This window comes from Ochotona curzoniae, unplaced genomic scaffold, assembly GCF_017591425.1.
Source record: "Ochotona curzoniae isolate NIBS_2020 unplaced genomic scaffold, NIBS_Ocur_1.0 contig_291, whole genome shotgun sequence".
NCBI lineage: Eukaryota > Metazoa > Chordata > Mammalia > Lagomorpha > Ochotonidae > Ochotona > Ochotona curzoniae.
The window spans coordinates 7,287,853-7,311,977 of NW_024465649.1; the positions used below are offsets into that span (position 1 = coordinate 7,287,853).

General features: G+C 37.4%; 1 protein-coding gene across 1 annotated transcript in view; it reads right to left on the reverse strand.

Moving 5' to 3' along the window:
• Positions 1–929: 929 nt before the first annotated feature.
• HOOK1 (hook microtubule tethering protein 1) overlaps positions 930–24,125 on the reverse strand; it is a 55,427-nt gene continuing 32,231 nt past the window's right edge. The window contains exons 13-22 of the mRNA XM_040978473.1: positions 18,536–18,623; positions 18,384–18,444; positions 16,047–16,187; positions 14,393–14,486; positions 12,360–12,394; positions 11,750–11,832; positions 10,965–11,065; positions 9,256–9,357; positions 6,994–7,062; positions 930–4,647 (exon numbers count right to left, since the gene is read on the reverse strand). Coding sequence (XP_040834407.1) covers positions 4,477–4,647; positions 6,994–7,062; positions 9,256–9,357; positions 10,965–11,065; positions 11,750–11,832; positions 12,360–12,394; positions 14,393–14,486; positions 16,047–16,187; positions 18,384–18,444; positions 18,536–18,623 — 945 coding nt within the window. The 3' untranslated portion in view covers positions 930–4,476. The remainder of the gene's footprint in view (positions 4,648–6,993; positions 7,063–9,255; positions 9,358–10,964; positions 11,066–11,749; positions 11,833–12,359; positions 12,395–14,392; positions 14,487–16,046; positions 16,188–18,383; positions 18,445–18,535; positions 18,624–24,125) is intronic.

Consider the following 24,125-nt stretch of genomic DNA (forward strand, 5'->3'; position numbering starts at 1 on the left):
AGAAAGCTCAATGTAAAGAGTAATGGACTTTGAGATTACAGAGATCTAGCGTAAGAAAAGAGTTTCACTTTCATCTTTATCCTTCTGTATCTGGCATGTCATCGCTACCCAGGCATTCTTGTGATCAGTAAACAGGTGAGTGTTAACAGCAAAAGAACTAAACCAACAGAGCCAAATCTTTACACAAGTTCTAAAAACATACTTTTCTAAAAATCGATTTCACAACTCATCTCAACACACCTGTACGCACTGGGAAATACGAAGAGGAAGAAAGTAAACTCCTAAAGAAAAAGCTTTTTTTTTTTTTTTTAAATTATTTTAACGGAGATGATAGAGCTCAGTGCTGCTTGCAGGGACTCCAGTCCCCTTTTCCTTACTGCTCATCCGTTATTGAGGGCTGCAACAGGCACCCACAGGAAGAACAAGACCAGGGAAAAGTGTGTCCATTCTCTTGAGCAGGTCCATTAACTCACATGTGATGGATACATGCCAATTAGTAGCTCCACTTTTCATATTCAATTAGCCTTAGTGAAATGACCCTCCATCCAGTTACCAGGCAGCCCGAGCTATACAGTTTGGGGAGCATTTCTGTCACTGATAGATAAAAGCTAACATATGGGGTTTTAATTAGTAAAGGCAGAAAAGCAGAATGAATATTGAAGGATAAATAACAATCTTTGAGAATAATTACCCCAAAATGCTCTGTTTTTCAAATTCACGAAAAGTGCCAGGGCTGAAAACCAGAGACAGAAAACATACTCCAAATCACTTTCATCCATTTTTTTTCCACTAACAAATTAAAGGAAACAAAGATTGGAAACATTAGTAAAATTATTTTTTTTTCTCTATCATCCACAATGTTTTCAATTCTTTAGGACAGTAAATAAAGGGGCACTTGCATTCATTAAAAATTTATCATAACAGACACAGAAGCAAAAAAGTTTATTTATTTGAGACATTTTACAACTATCTTAGTGTTACTGGACAATCATTTATTTAAAATAATATCCTAAATACTTACAAAAATAAATCAGGTATGCTTCTATTTTTCAAGTGTCAAAGACTTTGCCATAGAAAATAGAAAGGACCTTTTATAAACTGAACATCACATTTAAGTTACATCAAGTTTTACAACTGCACAGTATTTTTTTATGGTTTGTGCTTTACAAATTTTCTGAACTACTTCTTTGTAATGTGCAAGTTCACAATATGAATGTATGCATACAACCATAAACATTTATTTTAGATAGGAATTTTTTCAGTAAGTACACATATTAAGAACCTAACAAAGAAAGTACTGCGGCCTGAGACACAATGACATATGTGCCATTACACCAGAAGCAGGTGCGGCTGGTGAAGTTTTATCTGACATTCAAATTAGCACTCCAGTTATGAAAAATGATGACATCATAATAGGGGATACTCAGATGAACAGTTCTAGGCAAGATTATCAATGCTGAATCTCTACTAAATCAGACACCCTGATTTATAGAAAAAATAGAATAAACTTCAAATATTTCTGAATATAGTAGTTTCAGAATAAACACTGCTAGATGTACACATATTTAGAAAGGAAAGGAATATTGAAATTAAAATCATTTCCAAATTAGCATGTGGTTCTATTTTATAATCATTGGAATATTAACTCCCTTTACAAATACATAAATGCTAAATCTCTCTTCTATGGTAAATGCATTCCAGTCTCTGGTACAACACAGCTATGTGTAAATTATGCTTCATAACAAAATATTTTGAATGCTTTACCACCCACAGGGTGTCAATCTCACCACATTAACCAGATGTGGAAAAGAATCTCACTTCTGATCAGTCCTGAATTTATGTATGATTAAATCACAACACAGAACCTTAAATTACATTAGTCTTATATAAATATTTACATATTAAACATTTTCAATTCTACTTATCAACTAGAAAAAATTATAGGTAAGAAAATTTCTCTACCAAGAAAAAAATCTATCTAGCGTTATATCTTTATTTAGAAATTGAATGCATTATTTAGGAATTCCAAGTGTAATAATTGAATGTTAAGGGAAAAAACTAATTTACTGAAATTGGTGTTTTACAATAGATTCCAATAAAAGAGAGCTTGCAGAACTTATAAAACCTGAATTATAAGCAAATAGAAACACCAAATGGGCATCTTCCTTGACCAAAATATACCAAAATGCTTTTCTACTTAGAAAATTTTAAATAGCATGCTAAAATTTTTTCAAAGATGTTTTTCCATTTCACAGATAAGTAAACACTACAAGAGCATATGAAAATGTCAAACATATTAACTATTCCAATACAAAGCACTAACATCTGAGAGGTAGTCACAGAAGCAACCCTGATGAGACAAAATATCCTGACACACACTCCTGAAGCTCAGAGACCCAGATGCCATTTAAAATTCTTATATTTTCAATGGATAAAAATAAAAATAAAGCCTACTGGGCAAGAATTAAAACCTGGTATCCAAAGAAATAACACTGTAAACCCAACAATACTCAGTCTCTCAAAGAAGGCCAAGGACCAACTACAGGCCAGGGATCTACAGCTGGCCAGTCAAACCTGGTCTACCAGTTGCTTGTGTGAAAATAGTTTTATTAAAACATAGCCACACCCACTTTATTTACATATTGTGTATGGCTACTTCCACTACAGAGTGAAGTGAAGTACTTAAGCATGTTAAAGATTGAGTGGCAGGGGTTAGGTACTTAAGACAACTATCCAGTAGACCACAAACCTTAAAATATTCCCTTCTTTTCAGAAAATGGCTGCTTAAGCTCTGGTTTACAGATACTGCTGCTCAGAACGTTACAGGCGAAGTGCACTGTACAGACAGACTATGGTTGTTGTAACATTAAGGTATTCAACTCTAGAGAATACAAGATGCTAGTTAAGTTTCAATCCAATCTTTATATTAAAAATAGTATTAACATATTTAATTGTGGTTTAATATCAAAGAGTATTTCCTCACATATATAAAAAATTTATTATTGTGTCACTAAACAGGACATTGTGCAATGATAAATATACTTACAGCTGTACTGTCCAAAATAGGAGCCATCGGCCACATGTAGCTAAAGGCTGTCTGAAAAGAGGCTGGTGCTACCAAGGACCTGAATTTTTCAATTTAATTTAGATTGCCACATGCAGCTTGTGACCACAATAAAGGACAGCACAAATTAACACAACTTAACAAAATTCTTGAGTTTTGACTTTTGAAATAGACTCCCCCCCCAAATAAAAAACAATACCTTTGAAATTAGAGCTTTGGGAAGAAATTACTCCATACCACAAACTCAGAACAACACTGCTTAATCAGGAAATAATGAAACTTATTGGAAGTTGCTTCATTATTGTGCCTCTTTTTGATAAGAAGCAACTACAATGTTGTCATGCGCTTGCCTAAAAGCAAGCCTTATAATTACATTAAAAAGCATACAAACATTTCACACAACGTGTTTGTTTTTATCTTGCTTTCTACTAGAAAGTCAATTCTAGGGCAGGTGGTTAGCAAAGCAGTTAAGACAATAAGATCTGTGTCCCACCCAAACCGGAGTGCTTTGATTTGAATCCCAACTTTACTTCTTGTTCCAATTTCCTTTAAAAATGCACGCCCTGGGAAGCAGAAGTGATGACTCCAGTGACTGGGCTGTGCTATGCAAGTGTGGGCGATCTGGACATTTCATTCTTGGCACAGCTATCAGCTTCTGCTCGGTCCAGGCCCGGCCATTACAGGCAGGTGGGGGAGGGAGGGGGGAGAGCAGGGGATGAGAGTTCTTCCTTTTTGTCTTCCTGTCTCTGCCTTTCCAATAAATAAAGTCACTTCTTACAAATATTTACCTCCCAACCTTAATGTTTCAACAATGCTGCCAAGAGGCCTTTATCATATGGGAACTAGGACATCTTCAGCATCTGCAACACTCTGAATTAGTTACTTCTACTACAGGAAAGCCATTCTAATGGTTAATCTTCTAAACATTTTATCATCCATGGCATGGGAAAATAGTCAACGACAAAGCTCAAGACAGGAACTAAAAACTTGTAGACATAAACTCAACCACTGTTATATAATTCTCCATGTGCCTTATTCAAGCATGTTTCATATGGACTAAAAAAAGAAAAATGCCACAAATCTACATACATTTTAAAATAGCACACCACAGATCACATCTTAAAATCAATCAAGTTATTACTAACAACCAAAAACACTAAATGTACACAAAGTGAATTTAAAAATTATGATAATCTCAAAAAGCCATGTCTAGATGTGTCTTCCAGTGACTTAAATGTGCTCAACCAGAAAGACAGCTAATTCTACACTGTTTTCAAAATCAGCTGGCAGAATTAACTTGATGCTTATTGATTTATAAACTGTTGTTATTCAGCATCACAAACTTCCTTTCTCTGTTAACTGCAAGGTACAAAATAGGATAATGGCACTTTTGCTCAGTTTTCTTTTGCAGTTTAATCAGCTGTAGTAGCAGGAACTTTAACAGAGAGGTTTCTTCTGGTGTTGGTGATGTGCCGCTGCTGGGCTAAGAAGGACCGGGCAGGGCCACATGACCCGCTGTCCTTGTAAGCACCACTTCCGCTCACAAGCCTGGATTCCATCCCCAGCTTCTGGAATGCTAGACTCTGGGGAAAAAAGCAATGCATTATGTATTATATGAATTATAGTCTGTATATACAGAAAATGACCAAATACAAAGTTTGACAAGTAGTCTTCACATAGTTACTTAACAATGAAAACAATTCTATAAAGTCTAGACTGTCCTCATATTTATAGAAGAATGTGGAGGTTCAGAGCTGACTAATCTGCACATGGGAATGTTAGTAAGAAAGAAAAAAAGGATCCAGCACAATAGCTTAGCAATTAAAGTCCTCGCCTTGAACACTGGGATCCCATATAGGAGCTCGTTCTAATCCCGACGGCCCCACTTCCTATCCAACTCCCTGCTTATGACCCGGGAAAGCAGTCGAGGACGGCCCAAAGCCTTGGGACCCTGCACCAGCATGGGAGACCTGGAAGAGCTCCTGGCTCCTGGCTTCAGATTGGCTCACTTCCAGCCGTTGTGGCCACTTGGGGAGAAAATCAATGGATGGAAGATCTTCCTCTCTGTCTCTCCTCCTCATTGTATGTCCTGCCTTTCCAATAAAAATAAATAAATCTTTAAAATAAGTTTAATCGAGTCCTCTAAATTTGAAACAATGAAGAAATAGTTTAAAATAATATGCTATCTTTAGAGTGGATTATAACAAAACATGCCAAAGCAAGTTTAGTCCATCAATTTACCATCTACGAGAAGACATATCAGAACAGCAAACATCAGATGAGCCCTTACTACAATGTGGTCTGGGCTTTAACAAGGTTAGATCATTATCTTCAACATGTAAACAATGCACATTCTGGGGCTTACCCAGGCTGACCGAATCACAAACCCTGAAGGTGCACTTCGCAATTTGTGTTTTAACAAAAGAACTTTTGATGCAAGCTAACATCTGAGAACAAGTAGTACAGTGCAAAGTTGCTACAGTTTACCTGTGCTTTGACACATGAAACATGACTATGTTTTTGTTGCTTAGGTTTTTACTTTCTAAAAAATATGTAACATTTAGGCTAAAGTTAGAGAGGGGAACAGAAGCCAGACAGAGACATAGAGAGTGTTAGAGAAATTCCGTGGGCTGGCTCATTCTCAACCGTTTGCAGCAGCAGGGTTAAATCAGGCCAACAGCTTGAGCCACAAATTCTTTTCTGGTTTTGGCACGTGGGCAGCCAGAGCCCAGGTACGCAGGCCCTCAGCAAGTAATCAGGAACGTAAGTCAGAAGCAGAGTAGCTGGGATGCAAACTAGCTCTACAATGAGACAAAGGGAAGTCATGACTTGCTCTCACTACACTACATGACACAATTTTATTCAATGTGGCATCAGCAGCAGCAATAAAGTACATGGTACACAGCGGATGCTCATCAAAAACATACTAGAGAATGAGCCACACATTATTTAACTCATATATTCATTCAATTAAGCACCAAGAAACAGCAGAGCAGCAAAGAAAACAGTCTGCAGGTCTGATACCATTGGGATGACCAACTCATAGAAAGTGCTGGAAACAAACACTTCACAAGTGATTTGCATTGAGGTCCTGATGAATGAAGACAGATTTTACCGCAGATCAAAATCATGGTGACACCAAAGCACAAAGTCTACTGAGGATGGGGATTAGCAGTTCATGATAAAGCACAGTGTGCACACTTGGAAAGTCTCACAACAGATCTACTCTCACACTTGGTAAACGGCCAAGTTACTATCTGCTAGAGCTGATCAGAATGCCCCATCCCCCACTCCCAGCCAAGGAATTCCAAACACCCTGAGACACTGTCCTGGAGAAACGATTTCCTGTTACACCAAGGATGACAAAATGAGACACACTACACATGACCCCATGCTATTTTCTCCTTGATAGGACAGATACACAATCTCTGCTTAAAAAAAGCATTAATTGTACCAGCTCAAATAAAGGAATCTTAAGGAATATTTCTGAGTTAATATGCTTCAGCTCCTACTTGTATTAGCTTGATGTTGATGCACACAAATCGATCATGAGTGACAAAGAAAATAGCTAATTAAGTCACAAAATTAAGGTAACTTTCACTTTTGTTACATATATAAACATGTAATTAAGTCATCGTTCTAATTTACTACCCACTTATAGATGCAACTAACGTGAAAGTTACCACATAGAAAACAATATATATATATAGATCACAAGATCTATATATATATATAGATCTTGTGATATGATTGTCCATTTCAGTCCTTGTTTATATTCTTGTGGAATCGTTGTCTTCCCAACCTGTTGACTACTACAGTTAGTGGTGAGAGAAGTCTGTGATTACAGAGTGGGTTAAAAGACAATCACCCCTGGTGAAAAGCTTCAACAGTGTCCTAAACTTCTCATCACTAGCTGAATTTCAACTCACCTTATTATACCATGCTGAAACAATGAGTTTCTCTTCATAATCACGGAATTTTGCTACTTTACATTCGCTCTGGGAAAAGATGAGGACAATTAAAATCCTAGAAATCACCTCAAATTGCTTAAAACAGAATTAATTCTTCACTATGCTCACTGCTGAGAGAATCAGAATACATCTGTGAAGCACATGGAGCTGTCAATCATAGCCTGATTCATGCAGAAATGCATCCGCAAAACCTACAGAAAGCCTATGCCCTGCAACGAATTCAGAAGTTTTCTTTGCAGAACTGAGTAATGTAAATGTACACACACACAAACTTGCAACTTCCATGCTGTTTTCCCAACTTCTAGAGAAATCAGCAAAAACTGGCTGAGACAACAAAATACAGTTATAACTGCACACAAGTCAAAATCAAAAGAGGAAATGGTCAAAAACTACCCAGCAAGCCAGTTTAAAATGTCAGTATAGCTTTGGCTATATCTTCCTATCTAGATCTTTGGGGCCTTCATTAAAACAATCCCTGGTGCCATACTCACATGCCATCACAGACAGGCATCCTAACCCATAATTACTCTTATACCTTTTTTTCTGTGCGGTGTCACATACAGACAGCCATAAAATGCTGTCATCTTGAGAGTATACAGGAACCAAGCCCAAAACAAGGACCTCATGGGGCCTTTTCCTAACTCCTCTCTGCACCAGACACAAATGCCTCAAGACAGGTGACAGAATAATATTTGCAATGTATGTTAACTTTCTCTTTTTATTTATTTATTTATTTTGTGGTGTGTGAACCTGGATTCCCATGTGTTGGGTTTTTACTGTGGCTTCATTGAAGTTGTTCCTTAAGGGAACAGACCTACAGACAGAGGCACCATTTTCATCCTCATGCTTGCTGAGGATGCACATTCCAAACATCAGCAATAGTGCATGTTCTCTTTGGCCTTCCCTGGACACTAAACAGTCCAAGAGACGTTCGGTTCAAGGCTCACTATTTTCATGAAAAGATAGCCAGCCAGAAAGGAAAGCCCCTGCTTCAGATAAGAAGTCACCAAAAGGGCTGTGATCAACGGCTTGGATGATGTAATATTTAATGGTGGGGTTACAGAAACATAAGGAGCTTAAGCTACCTTGACATGTGTTATGAGAAAGACCAAAGCTACAAATTCATGAGTTCCAAATAAATAGACTCCAAGTGAAGAGAAAAGTATAGTTGTTTACAAAATGCAGGCAGAGCTTTATAGAAGGAGAAATATCTGAATTGGATGTTGAAGAAGTAATTCCATTTCTTAGACAGCTAGCCCTTCAGTGATGTTTGTAACACACTTTGGGATTGGGTTAGCACCAGTAGCAAGCACACCCGAGTGGTGTGTACTCTGGAATTAGGGAGGTGGAGGTGCTGAAACCTTCAGGCCTTAGTCAAAAATATTTCTACCATTCCGTACCTAGTTGTTCAGAAACAATTCCAAGGAAAATCTATATAAATAGAACGTGTTTTTGATGGAATACAACAAATGTAGTTGACCTAAAAAAGAAGGCAGAATACAACACAGCTTTGCAATGATAAACACTATCAGAAGGAAACATAAATGGACGTCAAGAACACATCAAATCTCATCACCATACTCCAGAACTTCTGCAAAATATATTGCAAAGTAAACAGAATATTCTTAATTATAAAACCTAAGTAATTTCACACTGACATATTTCTCCAAGCTCAAGAAAACCACTCTCATGAAAATACTTTTAAAATTTGGACACAATTAACTCATAAAAGTATGTCATTAATAATATAACCTTACACACTGAACAACCAATTTTGTCATTTTAGTTCATAGGTATACTGGGATTCTGCATTTCCTTCCCCCCAATGTTCCAAGTATGTGTAGGTTCAAATGAAGAACAGATAGAAGATAAACCTGGTTAACTGCATGGACATAGTATCTTTCATAAAAAACAATCCCATTTGTTTTCTGAATAAAACCACATACACAAAAATTATAAAAGCAGAATTATAGCAGGACTCCATTAAAAGCCAGGGAAATGTATATGACTGGTCATCCTGGGGAGATACACAAAAGGCACGCAAACTGTGCAGAGACCAATGTAGCAGGCCAATGAGATACTGTTGATGGATGGATGGAGAACAAAACATGACATTTCTAACTTCCTGTACTTCATGGAAAGTATAGATGACAACAGAAAATTAATTACCAGGATTTCATAGGAAAATTAAGGGGAGATGAGTAAATATGGTAGATTTACCTCTAGAATCTCAATTCTTCTCTCTTTCTCTGCCAACTGCTTTCTGAGCAGCATTATTTCAGCTGATGCTGGATTTAATTTAGGATCTAAAGTTTTGATTACCTGTTCAGAGAGAAACAAATTATTTTCACTATGTGCTTCGTAATCTTGGAAATATAAGAACATATTTTGTAAAGCCCTTGTAAAGTGGAAATTTATCCACCAACTATCCCTGGAGTTAACTATACTTTGACAACCCAATTAGAATAATAACTTACTTTGTAGATGAGAAATATCTAATGTACTCCTAAATACAAGATCCACAGAGTAGAGATTGTTGATCTTATCCACAAAGGATAGGGTGGGGTGCCCCACCATATTTATGTAACTTACTAAAAGTTAGGTTTAAAAAAAAGAAGATCTTGGGCGCCAGCATTGTAGCATGACAATTTAAACTTCTGCCTGCAAGTGCTGGTATCCAAATGCTGACATGGGTTCCAATCCAGCTCCCTGGGAATATGCCAGGGAGAGCAGCAGAAGACAGCACAAGTTCTTGGACTCCTGCACACAAGTGAAAGTACTGGAAGAAGCTCCAAGATTCTGTCTTTAGCCTGGCACAGCCACGCTGTTAGGGTGTTGGAGCCACCTGGGAGTAAACCAGCAGACGGATTTATTTTCTCTCTTCCTTTCTCTGTTTATCCCACTTTACAATGCATATTTTTAAAAATATTCTTTTTTACAAATGAGTGATGGTTGTTCATAATTTAAGAGAGATTCAGTTAACTTACACAGATAATATTCTGCTAACAAATCATTTTTGAAATGTCAGATATAAATTACAATCAACAATTATAAATTTACAATGATAGTGAGACACTTGTACAGTATAATTATAAACCTTGCTTTCCAAAGGTTTAAAATTACTTAATGAGTTAGGAAAATGTCAGTGATATTTACAAGGATTAAAAAAGACTAAAAGGTAATATACCAAATTATTATTATGGTTCATTCAAATGCCATTTCCCAAGTGTAGACTATGTGACAGATGTGTAACAGATGAGAATTTGACAACTTACAAAATGTGGCACTTGCCTTCATGGAGTTCAAACCGCAAAAGCAGAACACATTAATATATCTGAATCATAATTACCAATAATAAATCATAATTTGGTATCTAAATGATAAAAGTTTGGTTGTGATATTTTTATGCCCTGAATTTTCTACATGAACATATGTTATTTTAACCAGTAATATGACTAATATATTAATTCAATATGATATATGTTATGGTCCACTTAGCTGAATATGAAGTATGCATTATTCCACATTGGTAAATCTGTTGTATAAATTCACTGTGTGCACTGTCCCAGTGCTTGGGAAATATTCCAGAAAATTTTATTTTTAACAAACTCAGTGAGGTTCCAGCAAATGAACCTTCTTGGGTCATTCTGCCAATGATCCCATGGGTTACAGCAGTCATTCTTCCCCAGTGAGGTCACTATTATGGATGTTTAAGTTGCCCACACAAAGCTATAGGTTTATTTTTCTCTGTCTCTGGTGAGCGAGACTAAGAGTGTGAGGACTGATGCTGAGACTGCAGGATCCAGACAGGAAAAGCCAGGTGATGGGGAGCCCCAGGATGAGCAGCAGGTAAGAGAAGGGCAGGACATTAGGTGGGACAGGCTGAATCAAAGCCCAGGCCACAAGTCCTGCAAGCACAAGGCACTCACATTTCTGGCTTTCTCCAGGTACATTTTATATCTTTCCTCCATTGCTTTCATATCTTCATCTTTCTTCTGAAGGGCAGCTTCAAGTTCATTGATCTTTTGCACTATTAGTAAAAATCAAATGAAACATGATCCATTACTACCTATCACACTCAATATTTTTTATTTAACAAGATAATATTTTGTTCCTTCCTATACTGAATTATTATCTAATTTTAATATGACTAGTATATTCTCATTCATGACTCCTTAAAATACCAATAATATGGTTCATCTAGTTATTTTTTTCTTTCCTACCAAGTATTTAAACAAGCAAATATACCATAATGTTACCCATAGCTATATATGAGGCATTATTTTTATAAAATATGTAAGTTTTAATCTTATTAAAGTTATCTTATTCATATTTTCATACTATCAATCCTATTCCATTTCATGTTTGATACTCCTATATATCAATCAGTTCATTTTATTAGATTTTGCTTTAATATTAGAAAATATATTATTGTTGTCAGCACTAAAGTTACCATGGTTCTCATTTCCAATGCATGAGAGTACTTCAAAAAGTTTGTGGAAAAATATGGACTTAGAGATGAGCTCATTCTAGTATAAAAAAATTTCAAATGTATGCATAGTTTTTTCATATTATGTGCTTTTCATGAACTTTTTAAAGACCCATCACACGCACTGATGCACTGTGCAAAAACCTAGTATCAGTTTTTGCATCCTCCAACTTGAACAGACAAGCCCTTAGATCTAGTTTGACCCATATTTTCAAAAATACCTACCATTTTGATTTATATCTGGCTGAAGATCTTCTATGAGCTCTTGTTTCTTCTGTAATTCTTCATGGACCTCTGTTAGTTTTTCCCTAAGTGGTGGAAAGAGCATGGAGCTTGGAGTCAAATGGACCTAACATTGAAAACTTGTCTGTGCCACATAACATTTGTGGACTTTGAGTCATTTTTCAACCCTTAGTTTCCTCTCTTATTCAATAGGAAACTGCCTAACCACAGGGGTCATCAGGAGGATGTAAATTGCCTGACGTGGTGGATACCAAAAATTCAAAATTTTTGCCCTTGCCGCAATCACTTCCTAAGGAAATAGAAGCAATTATTTCACAGGTTTAATATCTCCCACAAATGTGTTATGAGTGTTGCTGCTCTGTCACACACTGCAACAGGAATCAGTGACTAACACAGTGAGGGCTTTGGGGTGGCCAGCAGGCAGCCTCAACCCAGTATTGTACTTCTCTGCTCTCCTTTGGTGCCGGTGTCCAATGCTAACTGAGCTTCAAGGGATATGTTTTCATAACAGAACAAGAAAAGGAGAGTAACTTCAGAAGCTTTTACATCCCTTCCCCTCTCATATTTGAAATAAAATATCAGTTTTACTTACATATGAGCTTCCAACTTCTGCTTTAATTTGCTGGACTATAAAATTAAAAAAAGTTGCTGTAAGGTAACTATTGTGAGAAAGGTACATTTTCCAGACATATAAATCTCTCTACTTCCTTTTGCAGGTGTACATGTAAAATTATGAAATGCTTTTAAAATTTCCAATAACATTTTTAAAACTAAATAGAATCTTAAATATTATTTTACTTCAGAAGGGAAACAAAAGAACAGAAAATGAGAGCATAAAGAAGAAACGTGGACAACGTGAGCTGAATGGATATATGGAGGAGTATCAAACACTGGAACAGCTAACAAATCATTCATTCCAACTACCAACTCTATGATTCTTGGCCTTTGATAAACAAATACTTGTTTTGCAGCTTTTTATAAATTTATGAATTTAATGGAATTTTATCTTCATGTTTTTTCATCATAAACACAGGCACATTATTAACACCAAAATGAAGCAACTAGATTTATGTTAAAAAAAATTTAGAACACAAATGTGTCTTTTGAAAGAAGCATCTTAACAAGCCATAGATCTGCATCTACTGAATCTAGCTGTAGAGTTTAAATAGTAAATATAACTTAGACATCAGTAAATTAAAAGATAAAGACCTTTAAAACACAGTAGTGCGAAACATAGTCCCTTAAAAAGATCCCATTTTTAAAGTATCCGTTAATGTGGCTTTAAAAAATATTTGTATTAGAGAGGTTACAATACCGTATATATGCACATATGAGATGCCGCCATGCATGAGACGATTTCTATTTTCCAAGCCCCCAGGGAAAAAAGAGAAAATCATATAAAGCACATAAAAGACAGAAAGGAAATGCAACCCTTCAATCTCCCTTTTCATCTCTACTTTGCAGAGCTTCCTCCCCCATCAGCACAGAACTAATTGCCCAACATTCCAATACCAAGCAATCAATCAGTACCTCTTCAACGTACATATACCCCTAAGCTTTATGTTTTATACATCCCTCTCTCCATCATTACTTCTTTTCTTCTCCATAGAGAGATTAAATGATAGAACTGATAAATAAATCCAGATTTAAGCTACATCTGGTTGTCCTGTAAGATGGATTATCTCTGTCCTCATGCTCTCTATCTGCCGTTACAAACCATGAAGCCATGAGTCAGTATGGAAGGAAGGAACAACTGGTAACCCCCATAGGTTTGATGACTCTTACATACATTTTCAATAGAAATCATTTTCTGTCCTATCAGGAGGCTTGCTTAGTTCTGATTGCTAACTGTTCTCATCTTTACTTCCCTTAGCCTTGGTGCTGTTGCAATCCCAGCACCACTGCAAAGGCCACACGGGTGATCTGGAATTATTTGTTCTCTCAAAAATTGTGCTGGGAGCTTTGTCCTTATGGTGGCAGTATGGCAAGGTGACAGACCTTTAAACAAACAGTGTGGATAATGGGAGGTCCTCTCGCCATCTGGGATGTAACCTTGGAGGGATTAAGGTATATCTCATGGGACCTTGGTTCTCTCAAGAGGAATGTGACACAAGCCTAATCTTCCACACCCATCTCTCTGGCTTCCGGGAGCAATGTGACAGCCTGTTCCTGCTCAAATCTGAAATCCTGATTCCCCATGAGGCCATCCAGCTTCGGGGAGGGAGGGCTGGCTTGCCAGATTTTGGGCCATGTTTCTTGGATTCCCAGCCTCCAGAGCTGTAGCTAATAGATTTCTCTATATTTGACTGCCTCAACTATTTCACGATAGCAATGAAAAAATGATCAATATAGCCTCAGCTGTAGCATATCTTCAAGCAAGAATTACCACAAAGTTAGGAGTTACTGTTGAAACAGGACAGAGAGAAAACATCTTGCAACATATATGGTAAAGTCATAGGCTCTAAGCCGGCAAAAATCACTGCATCTGTTATGCAGATATATACGGTATTTAAGGGTATCCTCAATGGTAAGGGTAATACGCTCAAACAACAGAATAATCTGGCCATCAAGATCTACTGGAGAAAATCCACAGAACAAAATCACAGTAACTGCTAAGCTACTTACGCTTTCGCCTTCTGATTTGGAACCCTGTTCTTGTAAAGACTTCTGGAGGTCCTCGATTTGCTGCTGTAATTCTCGGATGCGCTCTTTACTCAGCCTACGGTAAGATGAGTCATACAGATAAATTTGTATTGAAATTCAAAATAGTTCATGATCTATAAAATTATATCTGTCACTTTACTAAAAATATATACATTTGGTGGCAATAATGAATGCAGAACAATTACATGTGACTATGTTTAATTTGTAGCACTGAAGGCTACTTTTCAGAAAATACTTTAAAAATAAATTCTGTTCTTTTCCTGGAAGCATACATTTTACTTATGTTAGTGGAAAAAATATAACATTTCTGCACCAGGATCACTAGGAGAAAAGCTAGAAAAGCAGCTCATTTTTCCTACATTTGTATTTTTAATGAGTGGAAACTAAGTTTCTGTTCGCTGCTTCAGGTTTCAGGGAGCACTGGGTGAAGAGAAAGGTCACCATTTCTCAACCAGTTCTTTTTCCTCACTTTCTCTTTAAAGAGATTGACACTAGCAATTGGCGCAAAGTTTACCTTGGACAATTTTCATTTTTTGAAACTTTGCTTAAGAGTCCCCTTCCACTGCAAGTTACCAGCGAAAGTTCATACATCTCTGTGTGTTTGTCTCCCACTCACACTTACATACACACGTACACACACACAAACATATGACATATACACTTCCCCAAACTACTTTGTAGTTATTATACAGTAATTATCTGACATGTCTCATGTTCCAAAATCCATAAGCACATATTTAGTGTATGAACACCTGACACTGAACGTATGTGAGACAGTGATGATATTCCCTTATCAACATTTGAAGACACAAAGTCAGAGAATCCAAATGTCTTGTGGTTTCAACAGAATGTGGATAAATAAATCCACATATCAAAAGTGGATAGAAGTCACAGGCTAGCACTGCAGTTAAGAGACTCAAATTGACACAATGGTCAAATGTGCATTACTAACTCAAACCTAGTAGCTGTAGAACTGGATCAGCTACTTAATCTCTCTGTACTTAACATCCTTATTCACAGAAAAGAGAATCACCTGTTACTTCATAGAGTTATTGAGAGGAAATATGGAGTTAATATGAAAAAAGTGACACTAACTACCTGATCCTCCATGATGACCACACACTCAGGCATGTTACATACTGTTATGATTACACTTGGTTTTGATCACCTCATTTTACCAAATGGTCCAGTTGCCACATGTACATTATCTTCCTAACAATCTATATTTGTAGATGAAGACACTGTGAGTTTAAATAACTATCCCAGAAACAATAAAGTCAAAATGAGGATCAAATTTGGCGGTATATTCCACATCCTTACCACGAACCAGACATTAGAAAGGCAAACTCTCAGCCATTTATTTGTAAAGATTCCCTGTCAGTTACGAATATATCTAAACAAGCTCAGGAATAAGCAGCTCAGCTACCAGGTCTGTTACAGTCAATGCATCCTTTTCATATTTTATAATAGTACAAAAGAAAGAATCACTTGATTTCTTCAGTAGAATGAAGCTTATATTAGAAAGAAAATATTGACAATAGTAGCAAAGACCTCAGACAACATCTAGGTGGTTCTTATCTAACTGCAATGATATTTGCATAGGGGCACAAGTCACCTCTGCTCAGTCTCCAACTCATTCATCTTGCGGTGCTTCTGCTCCAGCTGTCCCTGCAGTTCTTCGATCCGCTCGTTCTCAGTTCCCTCCTGCTGCAAGCGAAGCATCTTGTTTTCATGCTGCAGTCGGATGAACACCTCCCTGAGTTGGAAAAGCAAAATTTGTTTTACACTCTTAGAATGTAAGTCATTATAAAAAAAAAAAGGACTCTCTGTCCACTCAATATTGCAACCAAAGCTTCATCTGAAAAACAATGGATATTTTAAGATATTGCTTCAGAAACAGCATAACTTTAAAGATCCCAATGTAGGATTATAATTAATGGTTATTGTGCACATTTCTAAGACATAAGGTGATTCACTTCTGTAATTTAGAACCTCTTCACTAAAGGAAGTAGTGTATGCTTAGAAAAAATATAAATGAAAGAAAATAATTTGTCTAAAATTTTAAATATAACTTTATAATGGTAATAATAAAATAGTTTTCAGATCTTCATTTTAGAAAAATGTGTTTAAAATTATGTGTATTTTAACTATATGCAAGTAGCAAATAGTCTCTTAGTTGCTCCCTTCCTAAATTCTATAACCCAACCCAACTCAACTCAAGCAATTCCAATTTTTGTTCTTATAAATGCCAGAAGGGTAACTACAGATTTTAAATTAACATATTTAAATTTAAAAATTAAATTCCAAAATGCTTCAAAATTTAAAACATTTTGGAATTTTTAGCATGATGACTCACTCCCCAGAAAGTTAAAGCATTTCTCACTTTACATATCTACCACTTTCCTCATCATAAGTCAAACTGTTCTTGTCTTCTAATTGTCACCTTAAAAAACCATTTAATTTTCATTTGTGTATTTTCGTATTCTTTTGAAAGGCAGAGCAACAAAGAAAGAGGCAGACAGAGAGATATGGAGAAGTCTCCTGGCATCTGTTGGTTCATTTCTCTAATGTATGCAGTGGCCAGGGCGGGGATAGACTCAATCAGAAGCCAGAAGGTCAATTCAGGATATTTACAGAGGTGGCAGGTACCCATGTATGAGCCATCATCTGCTGCCTCCCAGGATGGGCAGCATATGCCAGGTGGGCATCCCAAGTGGTGTGTTAACTGGTACACCAAGCACCTGCCTGTACTGTGCAAGCTTTAGACAGCTATCATTTTAACAACACAGCACACTTGATTTCATCTCCTAAACAAGAACTGTCATAACAATTACACCATGTTTTATACTCAGCAAAGTTATAAAATTTTCCTAATAAATTTTAAACTTATATGGTATGTATATATATACATATATATATATATATATACCTATATATATATGATTTAGGAAGGTGAAGCTAATATGACATAATGATTTTCAGCTCTGTAACTTGTCACATTTAAGTACGGGCAAATGAACCAAGAAAGAGCCTCCTAAAATAAATGTATATTATTAATAACATAAAGTTTCCAGTTGAGTGTATAAGAAATTTTGATATTATCAACTACATTCTAACATAAAATTAAAAATTTAATCAGAAATCAACAATTATGCTAACATAAAGAAAGCAGTCACACCAAGGGTCATATCCACTATAGTTCCATGTACAGGAAATGTCTAAATCAAGCTGATAAAAATGGAATAAAAACTTGTGGGTTGCCCAGAGCTGGAATATGGAGGAGATGCCGGAACAAAGAATGACTGTTATCAGCTACGGGGTCTCCTTCAGAAGTGATGCAAAGTTTCTAAATGTGGTTGCAAAAATGTCTGTGAATGACTAAAAAAAACTGCATATATAAAGAAGAATTATATCTCAAACTATACAAAGACTGCAGAGTTTGAGATAATAAGTCAATTTTTACCACAAAATGAAAACAAAAGCATAAACTCACTGCATCAGTCAAATGTCTACAAGTAAATACAGCAGTAAAAGGCAAACAGAAATGCTGGGCCCAGAAGAACTTCTACAATTTATATTTTAACTAATACTTAATTCTCTTGTTATCACTGATAATTTATCTCCCATTTTTTATCTGTGTGGATGTGAATGTCATATATACTAAAATTTTTCATAAAGTTAAGAAAAAAAATTATTTCAACACAATAAAGGTCACATAATATAAAGCATATTATGTTATCATGATATTTGCAAAATTTTACTTTTGATAAATTTTAAAATTTCATGGCAGCAATAATTTGATAATTTGACTTACAAAAGTTAACCCAATGAAGGTAATTTTCTGTTTTCTGACTCATAAAATAAAAAGTTTTTTTAAAGGCCACATTTAAAAAAAGAAAGAAAGAAAATTCTAACAGTAAGTATAGTAATTATGTGATAGCAACAGACTTACCTATATTCCACTGGCATAATCTCAGCAGCAAGATTCTCATAGCTTTTTGTAGCAGATGCATCTAAACGACAAAAGCACATTGCTGGCTCAGTGTTTCATCCACTGAAAAAACAAAAGAGCTTTCTAAACCTAACACTTGTTTCCAAACTCACCTGTTTGATTCAGGTGATCCTGCTGCATTTGTGAACATCGAAGCTCTTCATTGGTTTCTTTCAAAGTATCACGCTGCTCTATTAGTCTCTAAGAAAGAACGTTAACGTTAGCAAAGAATTTCAGTTTGCCTATAAGCAAAGTACTATATGCTTAAAACATCTGAACACGATAAAAATTGTGGCTTAATCAAAATAGAAATGTTTTCATTTTAAGAGCCTTATTTTCTCCTGCATGGTCAAAAACACCTTTATACAAAACACAGCTTGAGATCTCTGTATGATATAGACTGTCTTTGAATCAATATAAATGCACTACGAATATGCATCAGTGATACTAGGTAATAAAGAACATGCACTTCGGAGGCAAACAGATCATGGCCTAAGTATCACTCTTTCCACTTCTAAGCTTTGTTAGCTGGCAAGTTATTTATCTCTTTGGCTTTAGTATTCATATCTCAAAGTGGGAATACTGAAACATAAATTTGCCAAGGACATTTTGAGCAACAAATGTGGCAAGGTTTGTCGAATCATCAAATACAGGTTGGCATGTAAACAACATTACACACCAGTTATTACTTTCATTGTTGTTGTGAAACTACAAGGGACAAACAGCATCCCACAGGAATGTATAGAAAAACACCATTTCCCCAATTTAGTCTATTAGTATTCATAAGTTGACATTTATATTAGAGCCTATATATATGACAAATCTCTATTTTTTTACAAAAGGCTCATTATTACTTAAATAATAAAAAATAACATTAGGCACTAATTATAAAACTTGACTATGAGAGGATCTTTAAAAAAATCTGCAGAAAATTAATATTATGAAAAAAAAATAATTCAGGAAGCTCACAATTTTTATATACCAAAATAGACTTTTCATCTTAAAACAGCAATTTGCAAATGCTTGGATGTAGATTTTTAAAATAATTTGTTTTAAGGAAATGGAATGAATTTCCAGAAAATATAGAGAAACAACGCAATACTCTGAGACACTTGACAGATGGAATTAAACAGGAGCCCTAAAACCGAAAAGTACACAAACTGAAATTTCAAATGATATAAGGCATCCATTCATATCAGGAAAAAAAATCAACAAATAAAAAGAATTAGCATACTTAAAGATAGTTCTTTGAAAACTAAACAGCTGGAGAAGAAAAAATTCAAAAGGACAAGCAAAGATTATGGGAGCTTTTTGGAAAACACAAAGAGAACAAATATGTAAGTTACTGGAGTTCAAGAGGGAGTAGACAACGCCAAAGGTGTAGAAATAAGAGACAATAACAGCTAACTTTCCCAACATAGAGACACCGTTCTCCAGGCACAGGAAAGCCAAAGGCTGCATGCCAGATTTAGTCTAGCAAGACCTAGACCAAGGCAACCTATGAGCAAGCCTTCTGATGTTAAAGAGAGGATTCTCAAAGCGCAGAGAAACAGGTAACACAGAAGGGGTTCTCAATCTGCCAGACTAAATGCTGCCCAGCAGAAGAAAGGTGAGACTTCTATAGTACTGAAGGAAAGGTTTTCAGCCAAGAAAACTGAGATAGGGAGGTATGTTGGTAAGTTGTTGATAGAGACAACCCCAAACAAACAAAAGCTATGAGCTTTTGTTGCTAGCAGACACCATTATGACACTAAAGCTAGCTCTATAAACTGAAGGAGATGTTGATGAGTAAAAATAGAGGCAATTATCAGAAGGTAGACAACTCATTAGTAAAACTACACAGACGAACTAGTAAGAATGCTGTTAATACTGTACACGTGGTACAAAAACATTCAAATATTTAATGTGAAAATAAAATAAACATAATTAATGCTAGGAGATAGGAAATTAATCAAATATAAAACAGCATATTAAAGCTTCCAAGTGTGGAGAGACATGGGATAAAAGAATGAAGTTGTTTACTGGAGCTTGTTACCTTTCATTTTTTTTAACTACTTTTATACACAATAGTAAGTTTCTAGCATTTATGCACGTTTGTTGTAACTAAAATAAGTTCTTTACCATGCTCTTGGTAATCACAAAGCAAAAAATTATAACATATATATGAAAATAAATATGGTATCATAAAACTTTACCAAAGAAAATGAATCACAGAGGGAAACTCTTGAGAGGACAAAAAAAAAGGAAATAAATTAGAAAGCAAGAATGAAAATGGCACTTGTAAGACTGTTTTAACTACAACTGACTTACAGCTAAATTCTTTTAACTTCTCTTTACTGTAGAAGATTTTTATTTCATTTTCAAAGACAAAAGAAAGCTTTGCTGGATACGTGATCCTGGGCTGGCAATTTTTTGCTTTTAGAATCTGGAATATGTCACTCCATTCTCTTCCTGACTGCAGAGTTACTGTGAGAGGTCTCCTGTGAGCTTAATTGGCATTCCTTTAGATGTCAGTTGATTTTTTTCATGTGCACATTTAGGATCTTTTCCTTATGTTCAATTGAAGAAAGCTTGATGATCATGTGTTGTGGTGAAGATTCCTTTTGATCAAGTGTGTTGGGATTTCTTTGTCTCTCCTGGATGTTGTTCCCCAATTCTTTCTCCAGATTAACGAAATTTTCCCTTATTATTTCATTATATATATTTGCAAACCCCTCTTCTCTTTCTGCACCTTCTGGGACTCCCATAACTCTCATATTAGGCATCTTAATAGTGTTTTTCAATTCTTGAATACTTTTTTGGCCTGATCCAGCTCTGCTTCCGGCTTTTTGTTTGCTTTCTCCTGGTCACAGGACATATCTTCCGATTCTGAGATTCTTTCTTCTACTTGCTTCATTCTATTTTGGAGACTCTCCAATGTACTTTTCATTTGCTCTACTGTGTTCTTAATTTCTGATCTGTCAGCCTTGATTTGCTTTATTGTTGCTATTTCTTGTGTAACATATCCCTTAAATTCTTTGAATTCTTGTAAGTGCTTCTCATTGTTGATCAGAAGCTTTAAAATGAGTTTTCTGAATTCTGTGTCCCCCTTTTTCTTCCTCAGTTAACTCTGAGGTTGGCATAGGGTTTTGCTCCCTTGCAGGATTCTTCAGCAATTTATTTTGCTTTTGTGTCTTCTTTTGCTCATGGTCATTGTACTTCTAGCTATCAGATTCTTCTCCTTGAGGCAGGTTTCTAAGCTGTGTCATCCACAGGTCTACAGATCGGTTTTACTTATTGCAGTTTGTACACGGCTCTTTGCTTGCAGTCAATTGTGCCATTACCTCCAGCAAGTTCCAGGTCTGGGTTTTTATGTTTGATTTCCACCATGGTTTCCGTAGCCCCAACTCTTAGCTCACAACTCTCTGCCTCCTGTGATATCATGTCTTTGTTACACTGTTGTCTCTGCAACAATTCCTCCACTTCTAGTTGGAACAGGTCCCAGGATTAGGGAGACACCAGGTGTCCTACAGCTACCTTGTTGGTGGTTGTGATCTTGCTGGAACCTGTATGCCATTAGGTCTGGGTGCCACATGGACCTATTTTCACAATACGATGCCACAGTTGGTATTATTTTCCACAGGACCAGTCCAATCCACTGAACTCAACTCTCATGAGCTCAGCACATGTGCAGCTCTCTGTTGTCCACTGAAGTCCTAAAACTTTTGCCACAGTGTACAAAATGGCCCCTTGGCATGTCACTACTAGAGTTCTTGATCTGCTGGCTATCAGGTCTGAGGGATACTCAGACCTGTCTGGATGGAACCTTAGGTTGCCATGTTGTTGCAGTTCACTGAGTCAGAAATGAGTTCACGGGTGGGTCTCTGGACAGGGCGTCTCATGCCTGCATCCCAGACGACATCCACCATGTGCACATGGTGAGCTGTCCCCGGGCGGCCAGTGCGCCATTTGGTGCCAGGCTCTTGCAGCTGTCCGCCCTGCCAGGGAGCTCTGGGGTTTTGTTTCTTCGAGTCGCTGCTTAGTTAGCTCCAGGTTGAACCCATTGGGCTTCTAGGACATGAACCATTTGTAAAAATTCCCATTGGCAGTAACTCTTTGTAAAACTTGTAATCACTGAACAATGCTGACCACCAAATACCAGTCCATGCAAAAGTTATGGCTTCGGGCTTGTCCTGTATAATTATATCATGTTACCTGTCATGATGAGGGATCAGGAGAAAGGTCACATTAAGCAAGCCATTACATTAAATAGCACTCAAGAACCATAACCGGGGATAAATTTTGTGAGGGATGTGTGGACCACATCCTGTGAAAATTCTAGCCCCACTGGTTAGCTCAAGAGTTGTGATGGTGATGGAATAAGCTAGGTGTGACCAAGGAGCCTGCCATCAATCACAGGTAAAGGAACCCCCAATAGTCGGGACTGGTCAGGGCAACAGCACCCAAATGTGCATCCTGATTAGGGTGTGGGGTGGGCCGTGCTGCAACGTTCACCAGCTGATACAAGGCCAAATGGAAGGCCAAACTGTGCCGGGCACTGGCCTAAACCCAATGGCATGTATGAGAACTGGGTCTGCAAGTGGATTAAGTAGAGGAACTTGGGAAACTAACTTGGCAAGTCATAGCTCCCGCTGGCGAACATGTGGTCCAGACCTGGGGGTCGGACAAGCTGGGAAAAGTAGCTCCAACAGCTGGCAAATTTGTCAATTGGTAATGGAACAGGGTAGATCAGGCAGGACTGAGCAAACCTTAGTCCACAAGCAAAACTAGAGACCAGGAGGGAGCACAGGTCATGCCGAGCTAGGCTCTTGTACCTACTAGTCTGTGTGAGCCAGGAATGCTAAGCCACAGTGTCTAAGGCAGAGGTCAGGACAGGTGAGGGGCTGTGCCAAGCTGAGTCAGAGCAACCACTGCCATGCAAGTGATCTATGGCTGAGAACAGGCCCGGTTGGGGAGCCAAGGGGACAACCCTAGCTGGGTTGAGGTTCCCACCAAGGGGCATGCGACCTGGAATGGGGGCTGCGTTCTGGTCGGGAAATGGTTGTAGTCTCCCTTGGCACAAGTGTGGACTGCGATCGGATGCACCGAGCCGGGCCAGACCCCAACACCCTCTGGTGTCCTGGAGGACCGGGATAGATGTGCGATGGACTAGACAAGGTCTCAACCCCCTACTGAGACATGTGTGAGTCATATGTGGGTATAGACGAGCCATGGCTGGGCTGAAACATCCAACAACAAGAACCAGCTTGGGTCGAAGGCCGGTTAGGAAAAGAAAGCCATTGTTCCTGCTATGACAGGAGGTGAACTGAGTAAGGCTGGCTCATCGACCCGTTGGTGAGCGTGAAACCTGGCATTGGGAGAGGTTCTGATGGAGGAGCCTGGACAACTCCTCGGGCAGGACACAGACCCGGCAGGTAAGCGCAAGAAACATGATAGGAAACAGCCCATTACAGGCCAAGGAAAGTTACCCACTGGCATACAATTGGAAGGAGTCGGGGAAAGATCAGGCTGAATCTGTCCACGTCATCCACTGGTAAATCCAAGCACCAGAACAGTGTGCTTCGATCACAACAAAGATTAGTGCACAATATGGATTGCCAAGGTGAGGTTGCCTGTACTGGAAATGACCGCAGCACCCAACCAGCCAGCGTGAGAACAAGGGGGCAGAGCCGGCAGGGAATAAGGGGTGGTTCCTTTGCTGGA